The 14,897-nt window shown below is 37.5% G+C and overlaps 3 protein-coding genes across 3 annotated transcripts; 2 read left to right on the top strand and 1 right to left on the bottom strand.

Annotated features, from left to right (window-relative positions):
- The first annotated feature begins 718 nt into the window (after positions 1 to 718).
- Positions 719 to 4,442, top strand: LOC127524731 (outer dense fiber protein 3-like). The gene is made up of 2 exons (XM_051916536.1): positions 719 to 884; positions 3,151 to 4,442. Exons 1-2 carry the CDS (start codon positions 821 to 823, stop codon positions 3,636 to 3,638), a joined length of 552 nt encoding a protein of 183 aa, XP_051772496.1. The 5' UTR covers positions 719 to 820; the 3' UTR covers positions 3,639 to 4,442.
- Positions 4,443 to 5,664: 1,222 nt separating this feature from the next.
- Positions 5,665 to 7,882, bottom strand: LOC127524706 (interleukin-27 subunit beta). The gene is made up of 6 exons (XM_051916488.1): positions 7,685 to 7,882; positions 7,377 to 7,580; positions 7,145 to 7,262; positions 6,845 to 7,023; positions 6,239 to 6,396; positions 5,665 to 6,143 (listed from the first exon to the last, which is right to left on the bottom strand). Exons 1-6 carry the CDS (start codon positions 7,773 to 7,775, stop codon positions 5,994 to 5,996), a joined length of 900 nt encoding a protein of 299 aa, XP_051772448.1. The 5' UTR covers positions 7,776 to 7,882; the 3' UTR covers positions 5,665 to 5,993.
- Positions 7,883 to 12,515: 4,633 nt separating this feature from the next.
- Positions 12,516 to 14,835, top strand: LOC127524715 (exosome complex component RRP41-like). The gene is made up of 3 exons (XM_051916498.1): positions 12,516 to 12,762; positions 13,743 to 13,949; positions 14,185 to 14,835. Exons 1-3 carry the CDS (start codon positions 12,592 to 12,594, stop codon positions 14,542 to 14,544), a joined length of 738 nt encoding a protein of 245 aa, XP_051772458.1. The 5' UTR covers positions 12,516 to 12,591; the 3' UTR covers positions 14,545 to 14,835.
- The last annotated feature ends 62 nt before the right edge of the window (positions 14,836 to 14,897 follow it).

The raw sequence follows: 14,897 nt of genomic DNA, 5'->3' as shown, positions 1-14,897 counted from the left end.
AATTATTATTACTCAGTACTTATTTGAGTAACTATGTCACCTTGAAATAAAGCGTAACCCTAAAAGGCTCTCCACAGCTTGTTTTTGTGTGTTCCTGCAGGACCCGGTCCCGGGCGTTACGCTCTTCCGCCCACTATCGGTTACATAAACCACGACTACACCAAACCCAGCAGCCCGGCCTATTCCTTCCACAGCCGCATGAGCAGCAACAGTGAGTGACACGACATGAAATCAGACACTTCTCACGCTGACAGATGACATGATCCACTCAACTAATGCTAGGTTTAATCACTCGAGAATGCTTTTAACATGCTTGTTCGTGCAGAAAATACATATATATCAACATGACACTTGTATGGACTGATAATTTTATAGATTAATTAGTGTCTCCAGCGCCGTACTGAAATAGTAGGTGGATTTACACTCAGGCACACACTTACACGCCTAATTAGTGACATGTAACACTTGTTTGGAAGGGACTGGAGCGGGTTGAGAACACCCAGTTTGATCAAAGTATTAATACACATCTGGACTTTATATCACAAACAACAGCATGCAATAAAATGATAAATGTGATTTCTCTGGCGTATTAAGCTAATAAAATCCATATGCTTGATTTTGATCCATTTTAATTAATGTTAAAAAGCATTTCGAACAGTAGAGCGCTGCGAGGAACGCTTGAGCCTAATTAAATTCATGTTGCTTTGCGTGTCTACCAAATATAAATTAGTAAATTCTGCTTGTTTTCCCATAATGCTGTTTTTCAATAGTGGTGTCAGTGGATTCCAGTCCAGGACCGCAGTATCATGTAGATGCCAAAATGACACGCTTTGGCAAAGATGGTACGCCATCGTACTCCATGCTGGGTAGAAAGAAGAAGACAGGTGGGTTTCATCTGATCTGATCTGATCTTTTTTATTAAACAAATCTGTTTATTGTTTTATCAAGAATATTTTCATGACTCATAAAGTCCAGGTCCAGGTTATATTAATCTAAAAAGAACATTATGAAGTCAACATGTCAACTAGTTTTACTTCTGTAACGTTACATATTTCTGAATGAAACAGGATAAACAGTAAAAATCACATTCATTTTCTCCAGAAGGGAATTTCAAAGATAACCTAACTGCTATGAGGTTGTTATGGATGGTACATATGCTTTTGTTGAAGCCACCAGCGCGCTTTAATTCAGCTTACTTTTTAAATAATCATGTTTAACAGCAGATTCTCTGGTGAAACAAGCAAATCACGCCAAATAATTCTTTATCAGCCTCTCACTCCCATGAAGGACTGTGAATGATGTAATAAACCACTTACTGTAAATATTGTATTGTGATATATATTGTTTCTATATATATATATATTGGGTTAAATATGGACATACCCAGTGATTGGGTTGTTTTGACCCAGCATTTGGGTTAAATATTTGACCAACCTGTGTTATTCAACCCAACTATTGTTTAAAAATGACTATATGACTGTCATAAAATGAACCCAAAATAGGTTGGAAATTAAAAATCAGACACATAATTACTAGAGGCAACAATAATAATCAAAAGGTGAACATTTATTAATAAGCAATTTAATAAACATTTATTGAATTATTATTATTTATTAAACTTATTAATAAATGTTAATTTCCAACATATATTTGGTTAATTTTAAGCAAGAAATACAGTCATTTTTAAACAATAGTTGGGTTAAATAAAACTACCCAGCACACTGGGCAAACATTTAAAACAACCGCTGGGTTTGTCCATTTTAAACCCAACTTGGGTTGTTTTTAACCCAGCATTTTTAGAGTGTACATAATCAATATCTTTAAATCAATAGTTTATATATTTATCTGTTGATTTAAATTAGTTCATGTCATTCACAATGTTTCATGGGATTGTAGTTCTTTCACTCGTAAAGCCACAGACTTTGTCTTTTAGTCCGAATTTTAAATTTTTGCTTCAAATCAAAGTTTGTAACGTTGATTCTCCCTGTAGCTGGTTGGTTTGGTTCATGGCTTATAACTCTTTAACAAAGACTTTTTAAAAATCCTTATGGGAAAAATGAATGGGAAAAGTACTTCCAGAAGCCAGGCTGCTGATAAAGTGGGCGGGTTCTGTTACACTCTGTGAGATTAAATAAGGCGGGGCTTGATTTGATTCGTCTGTGATTGGTTGTATTGTGAAAATGGGCATTGCCAGAATGCAGGGGTTGAAAAAGAGGAATTGTTAATGTTAGCTGAAAAATTTTTCCTTTTGGAATAAAGGCCGGGACACACCAAGCCAACGGGACGTTCTTGAGCGTCGGTCGGTAGTTTTTCCGGTGGCTCTAGACGGACGCCGTCAAGTTTTTCTCCTAAAGAGCCAGTTTACAGCAGAACTTACTAAAATTAGGGTTACGTGCAATTTATATAAAACTTTACAATTATAATTATTATTATTATTTGTTTTTGAACATTGGCCAGCTTAGTTTTTTCAGTGTGTTATGCACCGCTGGCTCCAGTTAGATGCCGTCAAGTTTTTTGGCAGATTGAGCATGTTGAGAGAAAGGACTCTGATTGGCCGTTCATCTTAGCGAATGAGAGAATAAAAAGTGAAAGCGAGCAAAAAAGTCGAGACGGTACAGACAGAAGGCTGTTATAATTTTACATCATCTTACCTGAGCATTCAATTCATGAATATTTTCATAAAAACATGAGCCAACTGGAATGAAGAAGAGTGTTTGTTTACGGTTTGTATATCAGTTTGCAGTCCAAGTTTCAGTTTCCCAATTTGATTGATGAAAATAGACTATTCCCTAGTGAAACAATTTGAAATACATTTATTTTGAGCTAAGTTTACTACAAATACATTTATATATTTATGTGCTAAATAAAAATACCCTGCAGTTGTACGTTTGGTATACTAAACTGGTATACTTAAAGTGTGCTAAATTAAACAAATTTTGTACTTAATGCACTTTAATTGTGTGGAAGTAGTGCAGAGGTCCAACTAAAGATATACTGTATATAAAGTGGTGTGTTCAAGCACAGTTTTTTGTGTCCCAGGCTTAAACATGCACTGATGAATCTTGGTAATGTGTATTTAGAAAGTACTGCAAATAGCATAATTTTTCTGTCATCATATTAAGCAGTTGTTGATTCTCTGTTCCTGACCAGCTGGTTCATTCCAGACTCCTGGACCGGGAGCCTACAGTCCTGAGAAAGCTCCACCTTTGAACTTTCACCACAGACCTCCGTCTTACACCATGGCCTTCCGCACGCGCTACCGCAGTGTGGATCCCGTACCCGCGCCCAACAGCTACACCTTACCCAACCTCTTCGGCTCTCACGTCCCAAACAAATCCTCCAGCGCCAGCTTCAGCATGTCAGCGCGCAGGACGGCCGGCGGTCCGTCGGAGGATCTGTCCATGACCCCAGGGCCCGGCCGCTACAACAGCACCGATCCCAGTGTTTACTTGAACAGACAGCCTTCTTTTTCCATGCAAAGCCGTCACAATATTCCCATCGATGCCATGCGGAAGCCTGGCCCAGGCACGCACAGCCCGGAGAAGGTGACGGCACACCTGCCTCGCGCTCCGTCGTTCTCCCTGGGTGTCCGTCATTCTGAGTTTGTAACGCCGCTGATTGTTGACGTATTAGACTGAATTCATGCGATGCTAAAAACAGGATTTGGCTGTTTAGATGTTAAGGGAAAAAATGAAGTGGAGTATCAGGAACAGTCACAATCTGCGATAAAACGGTATCGGTATTAATCAACGGTATCGATAGCGATGTTCGATATAGACCTTCTGTAGCTCTGCCCCTTTTCAGCGCTGTGCTTTTTGTGTGAAGATGAGATACGATTTATGAATTTTAAAATCTGACATTTGATAAGACATCTGCTTCAAACATTACAACGCTATTTAACAAGCTGCGTTGCTGTGAGGTTCGCCGTCGCCGTGTGACATCAGAACACACAAACACACAGGAACATGAGGCGATGAGGGGATTATGAATATTAAAGGACATGGTTTAATCTAACAGCCAATCACACAGCAGAAATAAACTCGACAACAGCCAGTCATGTTCTGTGTGTCGGTGTGAATGAGTGCCGTAGTTTCGTCTGCTACACAAACTCAAACAAGTGTGACGCTCACTGTGTTTTCTGCTTCTGTTTCTCAATATATGAAGACATGAACTTCATCTCCAGAGCCGCTTCTGAGAATGACTTCACGAGATTTTTACCGTTTCATCTGAGAAAAACTACCGTCAAATACACGCTGAAAAGATCTTCATGACAAACCATCAAAATTAAAGTTTGGTTTAACTTGAATAAATAATGACAGAAATATATTACAATTGTATACTAAAATGTAGTTCTTAAAGTTATGGTACTAATATTATTATTTTTAAAAAATATTTACAGTTCTGTTGTGCAGTATCTTATCTGATCAAAAATAAAAATGCAATGTTTTGTTGTAAATTAATTGTTATATTTTCATCTGATTACATTTTAAAAGATTAATAAACTGTTAAAGTTTTATTAATTTATTTAATTAGACACCATTTTTGATGATAAATTTGTATTAATTTATGGAATTTAGAAAAATAAATGAATGGGAAATAGAATTTAGGGAAAATAAATGGATTTCATGGGGCCCTAAATTAAAAGGTAGCTACTCTGTGAGTTTAACTGTGAACAAGCAAGTAATGTTTCATTCATTCTAACACATGGAAGCTTGTTTCCACCATGAACTAAAAAATAAAAAAGGTAATTGCGACTTTTTTTTTCACAATTGCAAGTTAAAAAAAGCCAGAATTGCATGATAAAAACATGCAATTGCAAGAAAAAAGTTTGAATTGCTTTATAACTCGCAATTCTGACTTTATAACTTGCAATTACAAATTTAAATCTCGCAGTTTGAGAAATAAAGTCAGAATTGTGAGATAAAAAGTTGTAATTATCTTTTTTATTTTTTTATTTAGTGGTGGAAACAAGCTTCCATACTATCAAATATGTGGAAAACATTTCCTTCCCAATTAATGCTAAATGAATATTGTAATAAATATCAATACCAACTGATATGGGAAAAAACATATTGTGATAATATTTTCTACAAAGAGATTTATTTTATTAGCCACAAAAAAAGTGTCTCATCCTTCTCTCTCTCATTCAAAACCTTCCTTCTCTCTAACATGAGAAGTTTTGAACTGGTCAAACCAGTTGTTTTTCCTCATGCAATTTCAGTTCATGTGGATTATTTAATTCCTTTAATTATTTTCTGAATGGGCTCATAATAATTGTTATTGTTAATGAAAACTAAAACAATTAAAAATATATTTTTAAATTTAAATAAATAACAATCTAATAAAATATAAATATTAGATGAAAAACCATAACCTTAACAAACTTAAATGAAAATACAAAATGTTGCCTTTGCAACTAACTGAAATAAGTTTAAGTCAAAGTGCTAAAATGACTAAAGCTAAAAATGTATTAAAGCTAAATATAAATATTAAAAAATAAAAATAAAAACTTAGACCAACAAAAATCTAAACGTAAACTAACCTTAAAATAAAAATATCAACCTAATTGAAAATATTACTAAATACTATAATAGTGTATAAATAATACAACAAAACACCATTTATAATAGAAGATTCGATTGGTAAAACACCAATATACTTAAATTCTTTTAAAACATTATTTTATTAAAAACAATCAAGTGATTTTCAAATGAAACTTTTTCTAAGTCAGAACTGTCATTAATTTGTGTTTTTCTTTTGCTGCTTGATAAAGTGTGATTTTATTGTTTCACAAACCAGAAATAAAGTTCAGATAAGAGCTCTTGAAATGCTTTCAAGCTTTGTGATTATTTGCAGGTGGAGCTACCATATTTTTCAGATTAATGACATTCTGCACATGTTGGTTATCATTGCCGTTATAAACAGTTACCCTTCTGGTACCAGTAATAAACATCTAAACACAGCTCCTCTGGTTGATGTAGTGATTCGTCGTGTCAGTTGATGGGTATAGTGGCTCGTATCGGTGCACTCCAGTCACTGCTCCGCCCGTCATCCAGGAAGTCCTTCGCAGATATTTGGATGTAATAAGTCCTTCCAGCCACCAGTCCACTCAGAATCATTTTGTTAGACTCGTACGGGCCAAGCTAGAAAACAGAGAATAAAAAAATAAAATGTATAAATACTGTTTAATTGTTCTGTTGGTGCTTCACAGCTGTGATTGTAGACACAGGACACTCACAGTTCTGGCCATCTCAGGTTTGCCCCAGTGGAATTTGACTGTGTATTTCAGGAGAAAGTTGACGGGGTCCGGCCAGGTGGGTGGAGGAGCCCACTGCACTGACAGCTTCCTGCCTGGCATTACCATTACGCTCACATTCACCGGAGGATCGGGTTTCACTACAACACAACCACAGACAAGAATTAAAACACTCATTCATGGCCTAGGCATCCAGATGTGAACATTGATAAGCAGCAAAAGCATTTTCTGTAGTGACGTAGACTAAGGTACAGTGACTTGCAAAAGTGTTCAAACCCCTTCATTTATCCACATTTTGTTGTTTCTGCCTTACGTTAAACTACTTTAAATGACTTTTTTCCACATCAATCTATACTCCATACGTCATAATGACAAAGCAAGAAACAGATCTGTGACAACTTTGCAAATTTATTACAAAATGTGAAAAAAAATTACATTTGAATACTTTCACAAGCTGCTGTAAATATTTATGTGCATGAATATTTTTTTCAGATTTTTTACTCCATATTGATTGATTACCCTATATAATATTTAAAAATAAAAATACAGACCAGTGGAATAAATGGAATTGTACAATGAAAATCTCACCTATCTGCTCAAAAATAAATGGCCATACGTATGTTGTGCTTCCCAGAGCATTAACAGCTGTGATGTTGAGAAGAGACGGTTCTCTGGCGAAGATCTCCAGTTCCTCCAGCGTACACTGCCTGTCTCCTGCTGCCCATTTCTGACACTGACGGGCACTTGAGAGTGGCTCTGAGAAGCTCCTGCATTTAAATTCAGAAGCAAATATTCTGAACTATTATACTAGATTTTAAAATCATAAAATATATATATATATACAATTCAAACTTTGTATTGTACCGATGCATTTTAATATACAGATACCTGTATGTAGTAATATAATGTGTTGGAAGTATGGGATCTGGAGTCAGTGTCCAGGAACATATTGCTCTTTTAGGGTAACTTGGAGACCAACAATGCACATTCGGAGGAGAAGGCGGATCTAAATAGAGCAAACAGAATGAAATTTCAATGTAATTTCAGTTTAAGCTCTCTGGGATACTGAGACATTTTTAGCAGACTTCCTTTAAATAAAGGGAAATAAGCATCAACCTACATCCCACATTTAGAGATACTGTTTGTATGAGGTTTCCATTTGGTAGGTGGCAGGTGTAGAAGCCTCGGTCCTTCAGACTCGTGTTCTGTATGGAGAGAACAGGGCTTGAGACGAGCACTGAGCTGTTGAATCTCCACTCCACCCCTTTTCCCTCTCCGTCAGCGCACGGGATCTTCACAGATGAACCCACGGCTACAAACACTTCTATTGAGGGAGGTGAGGAGGAAAAGAGACAGGCTTGGACAGATCCAACACGCTTGTGTCTGCAGGAGAGAGAACAAGTGTGTTTCTGAACAAATAAAGCTTACCTCGAACCTCTGGCAGTACGGTTGTTGTGTCTTCTTGGCTAAAAACTCCACTTGTTATGGCCAGCACTCCAAAAATATATATCAAGCACATTTTTTGGTGTTTTATACTCACAAAATGTAAAGACTGTGCTTTTATAAAAGAAGAAACTATGTATGTGTGTAGACACGCTCAGTTCAAGTGTTCAATGTGGAATTTTGTTAATCATTAGTTGATAAATATGTTTGCGAAAGAAGGCAGGCTACTGTTGGGCTGCAGTGTGAAAATATATCCATGTAATCTCAAAGTTGATGTATTTGTTCATTTGGATCATTAAGAACAACAAACACTTTTTTAGTGTTTAACAATTTTGTGCAAAATACAGTAATATTTTTATTCATGTTGGTTTCAAATGTTTTTGATAAACATTTATACCATTTCCAACAAAAGTTTTGATTTAATGACTTTAATAATGTTGAGTATCCACACTCTAAAAAAATTTAGGTTAAAAACAACCCAAGTTGGGTTGAAAATTAACAAAACCATGCAGCGATTGGGTTGTTTTAACACAGCGATTGGGATATTTTAACCCAGCGAATGGGTTGTTTTAACCCAGCGATTGGGATATTTTAACCCAGCGAATGGATTGTTTTAACCCACCGAATGGGACGTTTTAACCCAGCAATTGGGTTGTTTTAACCCAACGATTGGGTTCTTTTAACCCAGCGATTGGGTTGTTTTAACCCAGCGAATGGGTTGTTTTAACCCAGCGATTGGGTTGTTTTAACCCAGCGAATGGGATGTTTTAATCCAGAGATTGGGTTGTTTTAACCCAGCGATTGGGTTGTTTTAACCCTGCAAATGGGTTGTTTTAACCCAGCGAATGGGATGTTTTAATCCAGAGATTGGGTTGTTTTAACCCAACGATTGGGTTCTTTTAACCCAGCAAATGGGATGTTTTAACCCAGCGATTAGGTTGTTTTAACCCAGCGATTGGGTTGTTTTAACCCTGCAAATGGGTTGTTTTAACCCAGCGAATGGGATGTTTTAATCCAGAGATTGGGTTGTTTTAACCCAGCGATTGGGTTGTTTTAACCCAACGATTGGGTTCTTTTAACCCAGCAAATGGGATGTTTTAACCCAGCGATTGGGTTGTTTTAACCCTGCAAATGGGTTGTTTTAACCCAGCGAATGGGATGTTTTAATCCAGAGATTGGGTTGTTTTAACCCAGCGATTGGGTTGTTTTAACCCAGCGAATGGGTTGTTTTAACCCAGCGATTGGGTTGTTTTAACCCAGCGAATGGGATGTTTTAATCCAGAGATTGGGTTGTTTTAACCCAGCGATTGGGTTGTTTTAACCCAGCGAATGGGTTGTTTTAACCCAGCGAATGGGTTGTTTTAATCCAGCGAATGGGTTGTTTTAACCCAGCGAATGGGATGTTTTAACCCAGCGATTGGGTTGTTTTAACCCAGCGAATGGGTTGTTTTAACCCAGCGAATGGGTTGTTTTAATCCAGCGAATGGGTTGTTTTAACCCAGCGAATGGGATGTTTTAACCCAGCGATTAGGTTGTTTTAACCCAGCGATTGGGTTGTTTTAACCCTGCAAATGGGTTGTTTTAACCCAGCGAATGGGATGTTTTAATCCAGAGATTGGGTTGTTTTAACCCAGCGAATGGGTTGTTTTAACCCAGCGATTGGGTTGTTTTAACCCTGCAAATGGGTTGTTTTAACCCAGCGAATGGGATGTTTTAATCCAGCGATTGGGTTGTTTTAACCCAGCGAATGGGTTGTTTTAACCCAGCGAATGGGTTGTTTTAATCCAGCGAATGGGTTGTTTTAACCCAGCGAATGGGATGTTTTAACCCAGCGATTGGGTTGTTTTAACCCAGCGAATGGGTTGTTTTAATCCAGCGAATGGGTTGTTTTAACCCAGCGAATGGGATGTTTTAACCCAGCGATTGGGTTGTTTTAACCCAGCGAATGGGATGTTTTAACTCAGCGAATGGAATGTTTTAACCCAGTGGTTGGGTTAAATGTTTGTCCAACCTGCTGGGTAGTTTTATTTAACTCAACTATTGTTTAAAAATTACTGTATTTCTTGCTTAAAATGAACCCAAAATAGGTTTGAAATTAAAAATCAGACAAATAATCAGCAGAGGCAACAATAATTTGACACATTCTAATCATTGTTTTCATAAATGTTTTCATGAGTATGAATTTTGATTTAAAAAAATGTACATTCTGTATATATTTATAGATCTCTGCATAAAAAATTTGTAGGTTCAAAAACGAATTAGGCATGTTTTCAACAACCCTCCGTATTCTACATGATGAACTGATAAAATTATGTTTACTACTACTGGGCCGGTGCAAATAACCACTGATCATTAAAGGGTTAGGAAATATTAAAATAACAATTTCCTCAAACAGACACTACGAACAATTAATGTGTCAACAGGTTATTAGTTGTATGCTTGCACAACAGAAACAGGACACGCTTGTGGTTAATAAAATAGATACAATCTAAGAAAATATTGTGACATCAACACAGAATCCCAAGCACATGGTCGATGGCATCAACACCCAGCCGTCCGATCACTGAGTTCACACCTCCAGGTGCACCTTTGGATAGCGTATTATATAGTGTCTTAAAGGCTGTATATTTTATCTAGCCCATCAATTATAATTTTAACAGGGGAAAAAACTCACAGTTTACATACGGCAGGATTCAGTGAGCGTTTTCAGCTACCATGTGGACTGTGATATAATGAGGTCAGAATCCTTCTGTAAACAGCACAATGTTCTTGTTTATCGAGTGTGTGGGACTGTTCTCATTCTTCCATGGATTTTCACAATCCTGAGTAAAGACTTAATTCACATAAGCCTCGGAAATGCAACAACTTTAAATAAAAACATGTTTTGCGTTTGAGCTCTTTGGCTGAGACTGAGAGTTAAAGGAGACTAAGATTAGTATCGGTGAGGACTCGAGTACATGACAGATGTGATTAAGGCCATCATTTAATGTTTGAAGGATTTACCACTTTCTGATGTGTTTTAACATTATGTATGCTGCTCGAGATAGTCATGCATTTTGGTAAATCAGTGGGAATTTTTAATGTCTTTTAAAGGCTTTATGCTTCTTGCTGTGTCTTTCTTGTGTCCGAAGCTGAGATGAGGTAAGAAGTATCGACTGCCAGCAAACAAACAATTTCATTTTGATTGTTATTGTTGTAAAGGATGAGATGTTATCTATGAGCCTCGTGACATCACGACAGAGCTTTTAAATGATTAAAAACAGAAGCTTCTGGCTCTTCTGAGGAGGAGCGTTTGCTGCATGAACTCCTGATGATCATGTTCTCCAGCATGATTTGAGTATGGTTTAAATTACATTTTCAATCCCAGATTTTCAAAGTCAACTGAGACCTTTGAACCTACATTTGAAGAAAGAAAGAACGAACAAACAATCTGGAGTCATTAGGCGCCATCTAGTGTTTACTAGGCGTTATTGTATTTTGTTGGGAAATTTTTCAGTAGTCCTGCTGACAAAGAAGACCTTTATCCGTTTTAAAAAACCATGGTACTAGTTCACACGATGTGAGCAATTTTTTCTGAAGGAATATACAGTAAAAGCTTTGTATGAGAAACACTCTGAAATTTAAGTCATTATTTTCTTATGATATTAAGTCTACTTGAGTCGATCTCAAATATCATTCTGTGACACGCGAAGTGTTTGGCGCCAATGCATCGTCCAGCGGCGCCATTTTTAATTGAACGTGATGAGGATGGCATTTGTGAGTATCTTCAGAGAGAGGGAAAGACGTTTAGTAAATGAATTACATTTCATTTTGTTCCTCAGAATCTTCACACAAAACTACTGTGTCCTCTTTTTGAGATTTTGGTCTTTTTTTTTTTTGAGCTTGACATTTAAAGTTATCTTCTTTAATTATATTGAAATCTGCCTGAAGACATTCTTCCTAAGATCTTGTGTTCCACAGAAGAAAGACAATACAGGAATGGAATGATGGGGTAAGTAATTTTAATTTCACTGTGAACCCTCCATTATGTTGTTCCTTTAATGACAGGACTGACAGGAGTTCCAGTTCCAGAATGCTCAGCGGCTGCCGGGGTTGCCAGGTCCACGTAACAAAAATAGCAAAGTCCAATCTAAAACAGCCCAAAAGTAGCCCAATGACCCAAATATCAAAACTCAAAATATGCCATTCCCTTACATAAAATACATATTTTTGTCACTGTGATGTAAATTGAAAACCACTATATAGTAGTGATCACAAAACATAACATTTAGTACAGTTTTATCATTGGTATAAAATATTTCAATACAAGCATTTCACACAAATATAGGCTAATAAAGATCCCGTTTACATAGATCCACGAAAATGACTAAAAACGCTGTATTCTGCTGCCAGGCCAGTAGATGGCGATGTCACTGTGTAAAGAAACACTACGCGCCTACAGACTGAACATACGCATCATTTTTGTAGTTTACACAGAGAGGATAACGGTATAATTTTCAAAACTTGCACTTTGAAACCTGTTAGCGTTTTCAGGCCCCCAAGATGAACGGCCAAAACGCATAAAAAGTTTTCCGTTTTTAGTTGAAAACGGAAGTCCAGATGTTATGTTTGCTTAAGCTGAAGCATAATTAAAAAAAAATGGCTCTTGACACTGTAAGTTGATATTACATGCATATTTCTTTGATAAATAAATCTTTAAAAAAGAATAAATTTGATGTAATTAAAGAAAAAAAACTTCATACTCCAGCTCAGCAGGCGGCGGTAGTGCATCATCGCCAATAAAGAAGAAACAGTCCAGCAGGGGGCGGTGTACACATTCGGTGACTAAAATCAACAGCAGAAGAACAACTGTGAAGAAGTCTACGCGTGTTTTACCGAATGAATACTGATCAATGGCGGGGCTTGAGTTGCTGTCAGATCAGGGATACCGACTCGATGGACGAAAAGCCCCCGAGCTGCGTAAAGTGCAGGCCCGCATGAGTGTGTTTGCTCAGGCCGACGGGTCTGCTTACCTGGAGCAGGGGAACACTAAAGCTCTGGCGGTGGTGTACGGGCCGCACGAGGTGAGTGGACACACTCAGTATATCAGTGTGTTCATATAGAGCTTTTGGGGGTTTTATCGTGATATTTCGGGTTTCTGGTCTTAAATCGCCCTTGCACAAACTAAGGCCTTAAATCAGAGCAGAAAGTCTTAAATTTGTAAAGTCAACATGATATTAAATGTTGCATGAACTGCAAATAAATATGTTCATCAGAATTTTTGTCCTGTTTTCCAATACAACTATCTAAACATCTTTAAATCAAGATTTGCTTTGGTCGCAAATGTAAAGTAGGCAAAATTGAACAAAATTAAGTGAGAACAAATATCTTTCAATGAGTTATAAAAACTTGCCTTTTGAATTTCTGAGCCCATTGGCAAGTTCATGAACTCACTTCATTTTGATTCATTTCACAGAAAACAAGACTTGATATTTTGTGTCATCTTCCTTCTCCAGTAAATGTGTCTTGATTTAAGAATCTCTAGATATTTGCACCTTAAAACAAGACAAAAATACTTAGGAAGAACCTCTTTTTTTTTTTGCTGTGCAATCAGAAGTTTCTGTAAAAAGTATTTCCATATTCAGATATTCAAGATACTTTTTTAATAAAATGAATTAAAAAGTAACTGTTGGCTATCTGTTGGAAGTCTCTAAAGTTTTGCTAATATTACTCATTGTGTTTCTCTCTAGACATTTACATTTAGAGAACATATTCACGTATCTTTTAAAGGAATTAATTTCGCAAAATGTTTCCATTCTCACATCCTACATGTACTTGCATTCCTTCGGTTTCTGTGAGAGGTCAGAAAACCCTGCCTTCTTCGATTTGATTGTTCATCTCAGTCATTTTGACATTGACGAGCACTGTTAAAATCTGAAGCAAATATAACTTTGTCCATAAACACCATTAAGAAACCTGCTGTTATGTGTCATCATGCGTACTATCTTCCGTTTTCATCATAGATAAACTGTATAATAATGTGAGCTGATATATCTCCCTGTAGACCCGAGGCTCTCGCAGTAAGTCCTTGCACGATCGTGCGGTCATTAACTGTCAGTACAGCATGGCCACGTTCAGCACCGCTGAGAGGAAGAGACGTCCACACGGCGACCGCAAGTCCAGTGAGATGAGTCTTCATCTGAAGCAGACCTTTGAAGCGGCAGTGCTGACGGAGCTCTACCCGCGATCACAGATCGACATCTACGTCAAGGTGTGTGTGTCTGTCAGTGCTGTTTGTGTTCCACTTTAATAACCTGCTGTGGGAAAGAAATGTGCACTAGTCTGAATCGAAGAGCGTTTATAATTGAGTTGTTCATTAAAGAGCATTATAAATGCTTATTAAATTTTATTTAAATAAAAAACTAGATCCGTAATGTCGATAACTGTGTCATCACATGGTCCATTGGCTAAAAACCCCACAATCCCGATCTCATCCTGTGCTGTAGATTCTGCAGGCGGACGGTGGAAACTACAGCGCGTGTGTCAATGCTGCGACTCTGGCTCTGGTGGACGCTGGGATCCCCATGCGTGATTATGTGTGCGCCTGCACCGCTGGCTTTGTGGAAGACACGGCACTGGCTGATCTGTGTCACGCGGAGGAGAGCGGAGGCGGCACATCGCTGGCACTGGCGCTGTTGCCCCGCAGCGGGAACATCGCCCTGCTGCAGATGGACGCCCGGCTCCACCAGGACCACCTGGACGCATTAATGGAGGCGGCCATGACGGCATGTAAAGGTCTGAGTAAAGTGCTGGATGGTGTTGTGCGTCAGCACCTGGAAGAGGTTTCAGTTCTTACCAGCGAATAAAAACTTCCTGCGAACTTCATCCTGGGCTCACTAGAGCAGACTGTGTTCCCGTTGTAGAATGAAGCCGACATTTGACTGAAATTACAGAGTTGATCAACTACAACAAAAAAATCTTCTGGAAAAAGTGGCATAAAGACTCTCTACAAAAATACAGTGTTTTGTTTAAAAAAAAAAAAAAATCTCTGTTTTGGAAGAATTGTAATAAAAAGGTTTTTGCTATGTTTCTAAACAGTTAAATACAAATTTCTTTTTTTGTGTTGTTTTATTAAATTAAACATTCAGGTAATCATACTTTATTCAGAATTAGAACGTTTCTTAAAGAGTTAGTTCTCTGATGATTTACTCTCCTCCAT

The sequence above is a fragment of the Ctenopharyngodon idella genome, chromosome 2, assembly GCF_019924925.1.
Source record: "Ctenopharyngodon idella isolate HZGC_01 chromosome 2, HZGC01, whole genome shotgun sequence".
NCBI lineage: Eukaryota > Metazoa > Chordata > Actinopteri > Cypriniformes > Xenocyprididae > Ctenopharyngodon > Ctenopharyngodon idella.
This window is presented reverse-complemented; position numbering and strand designations above follow the sequence as displayed.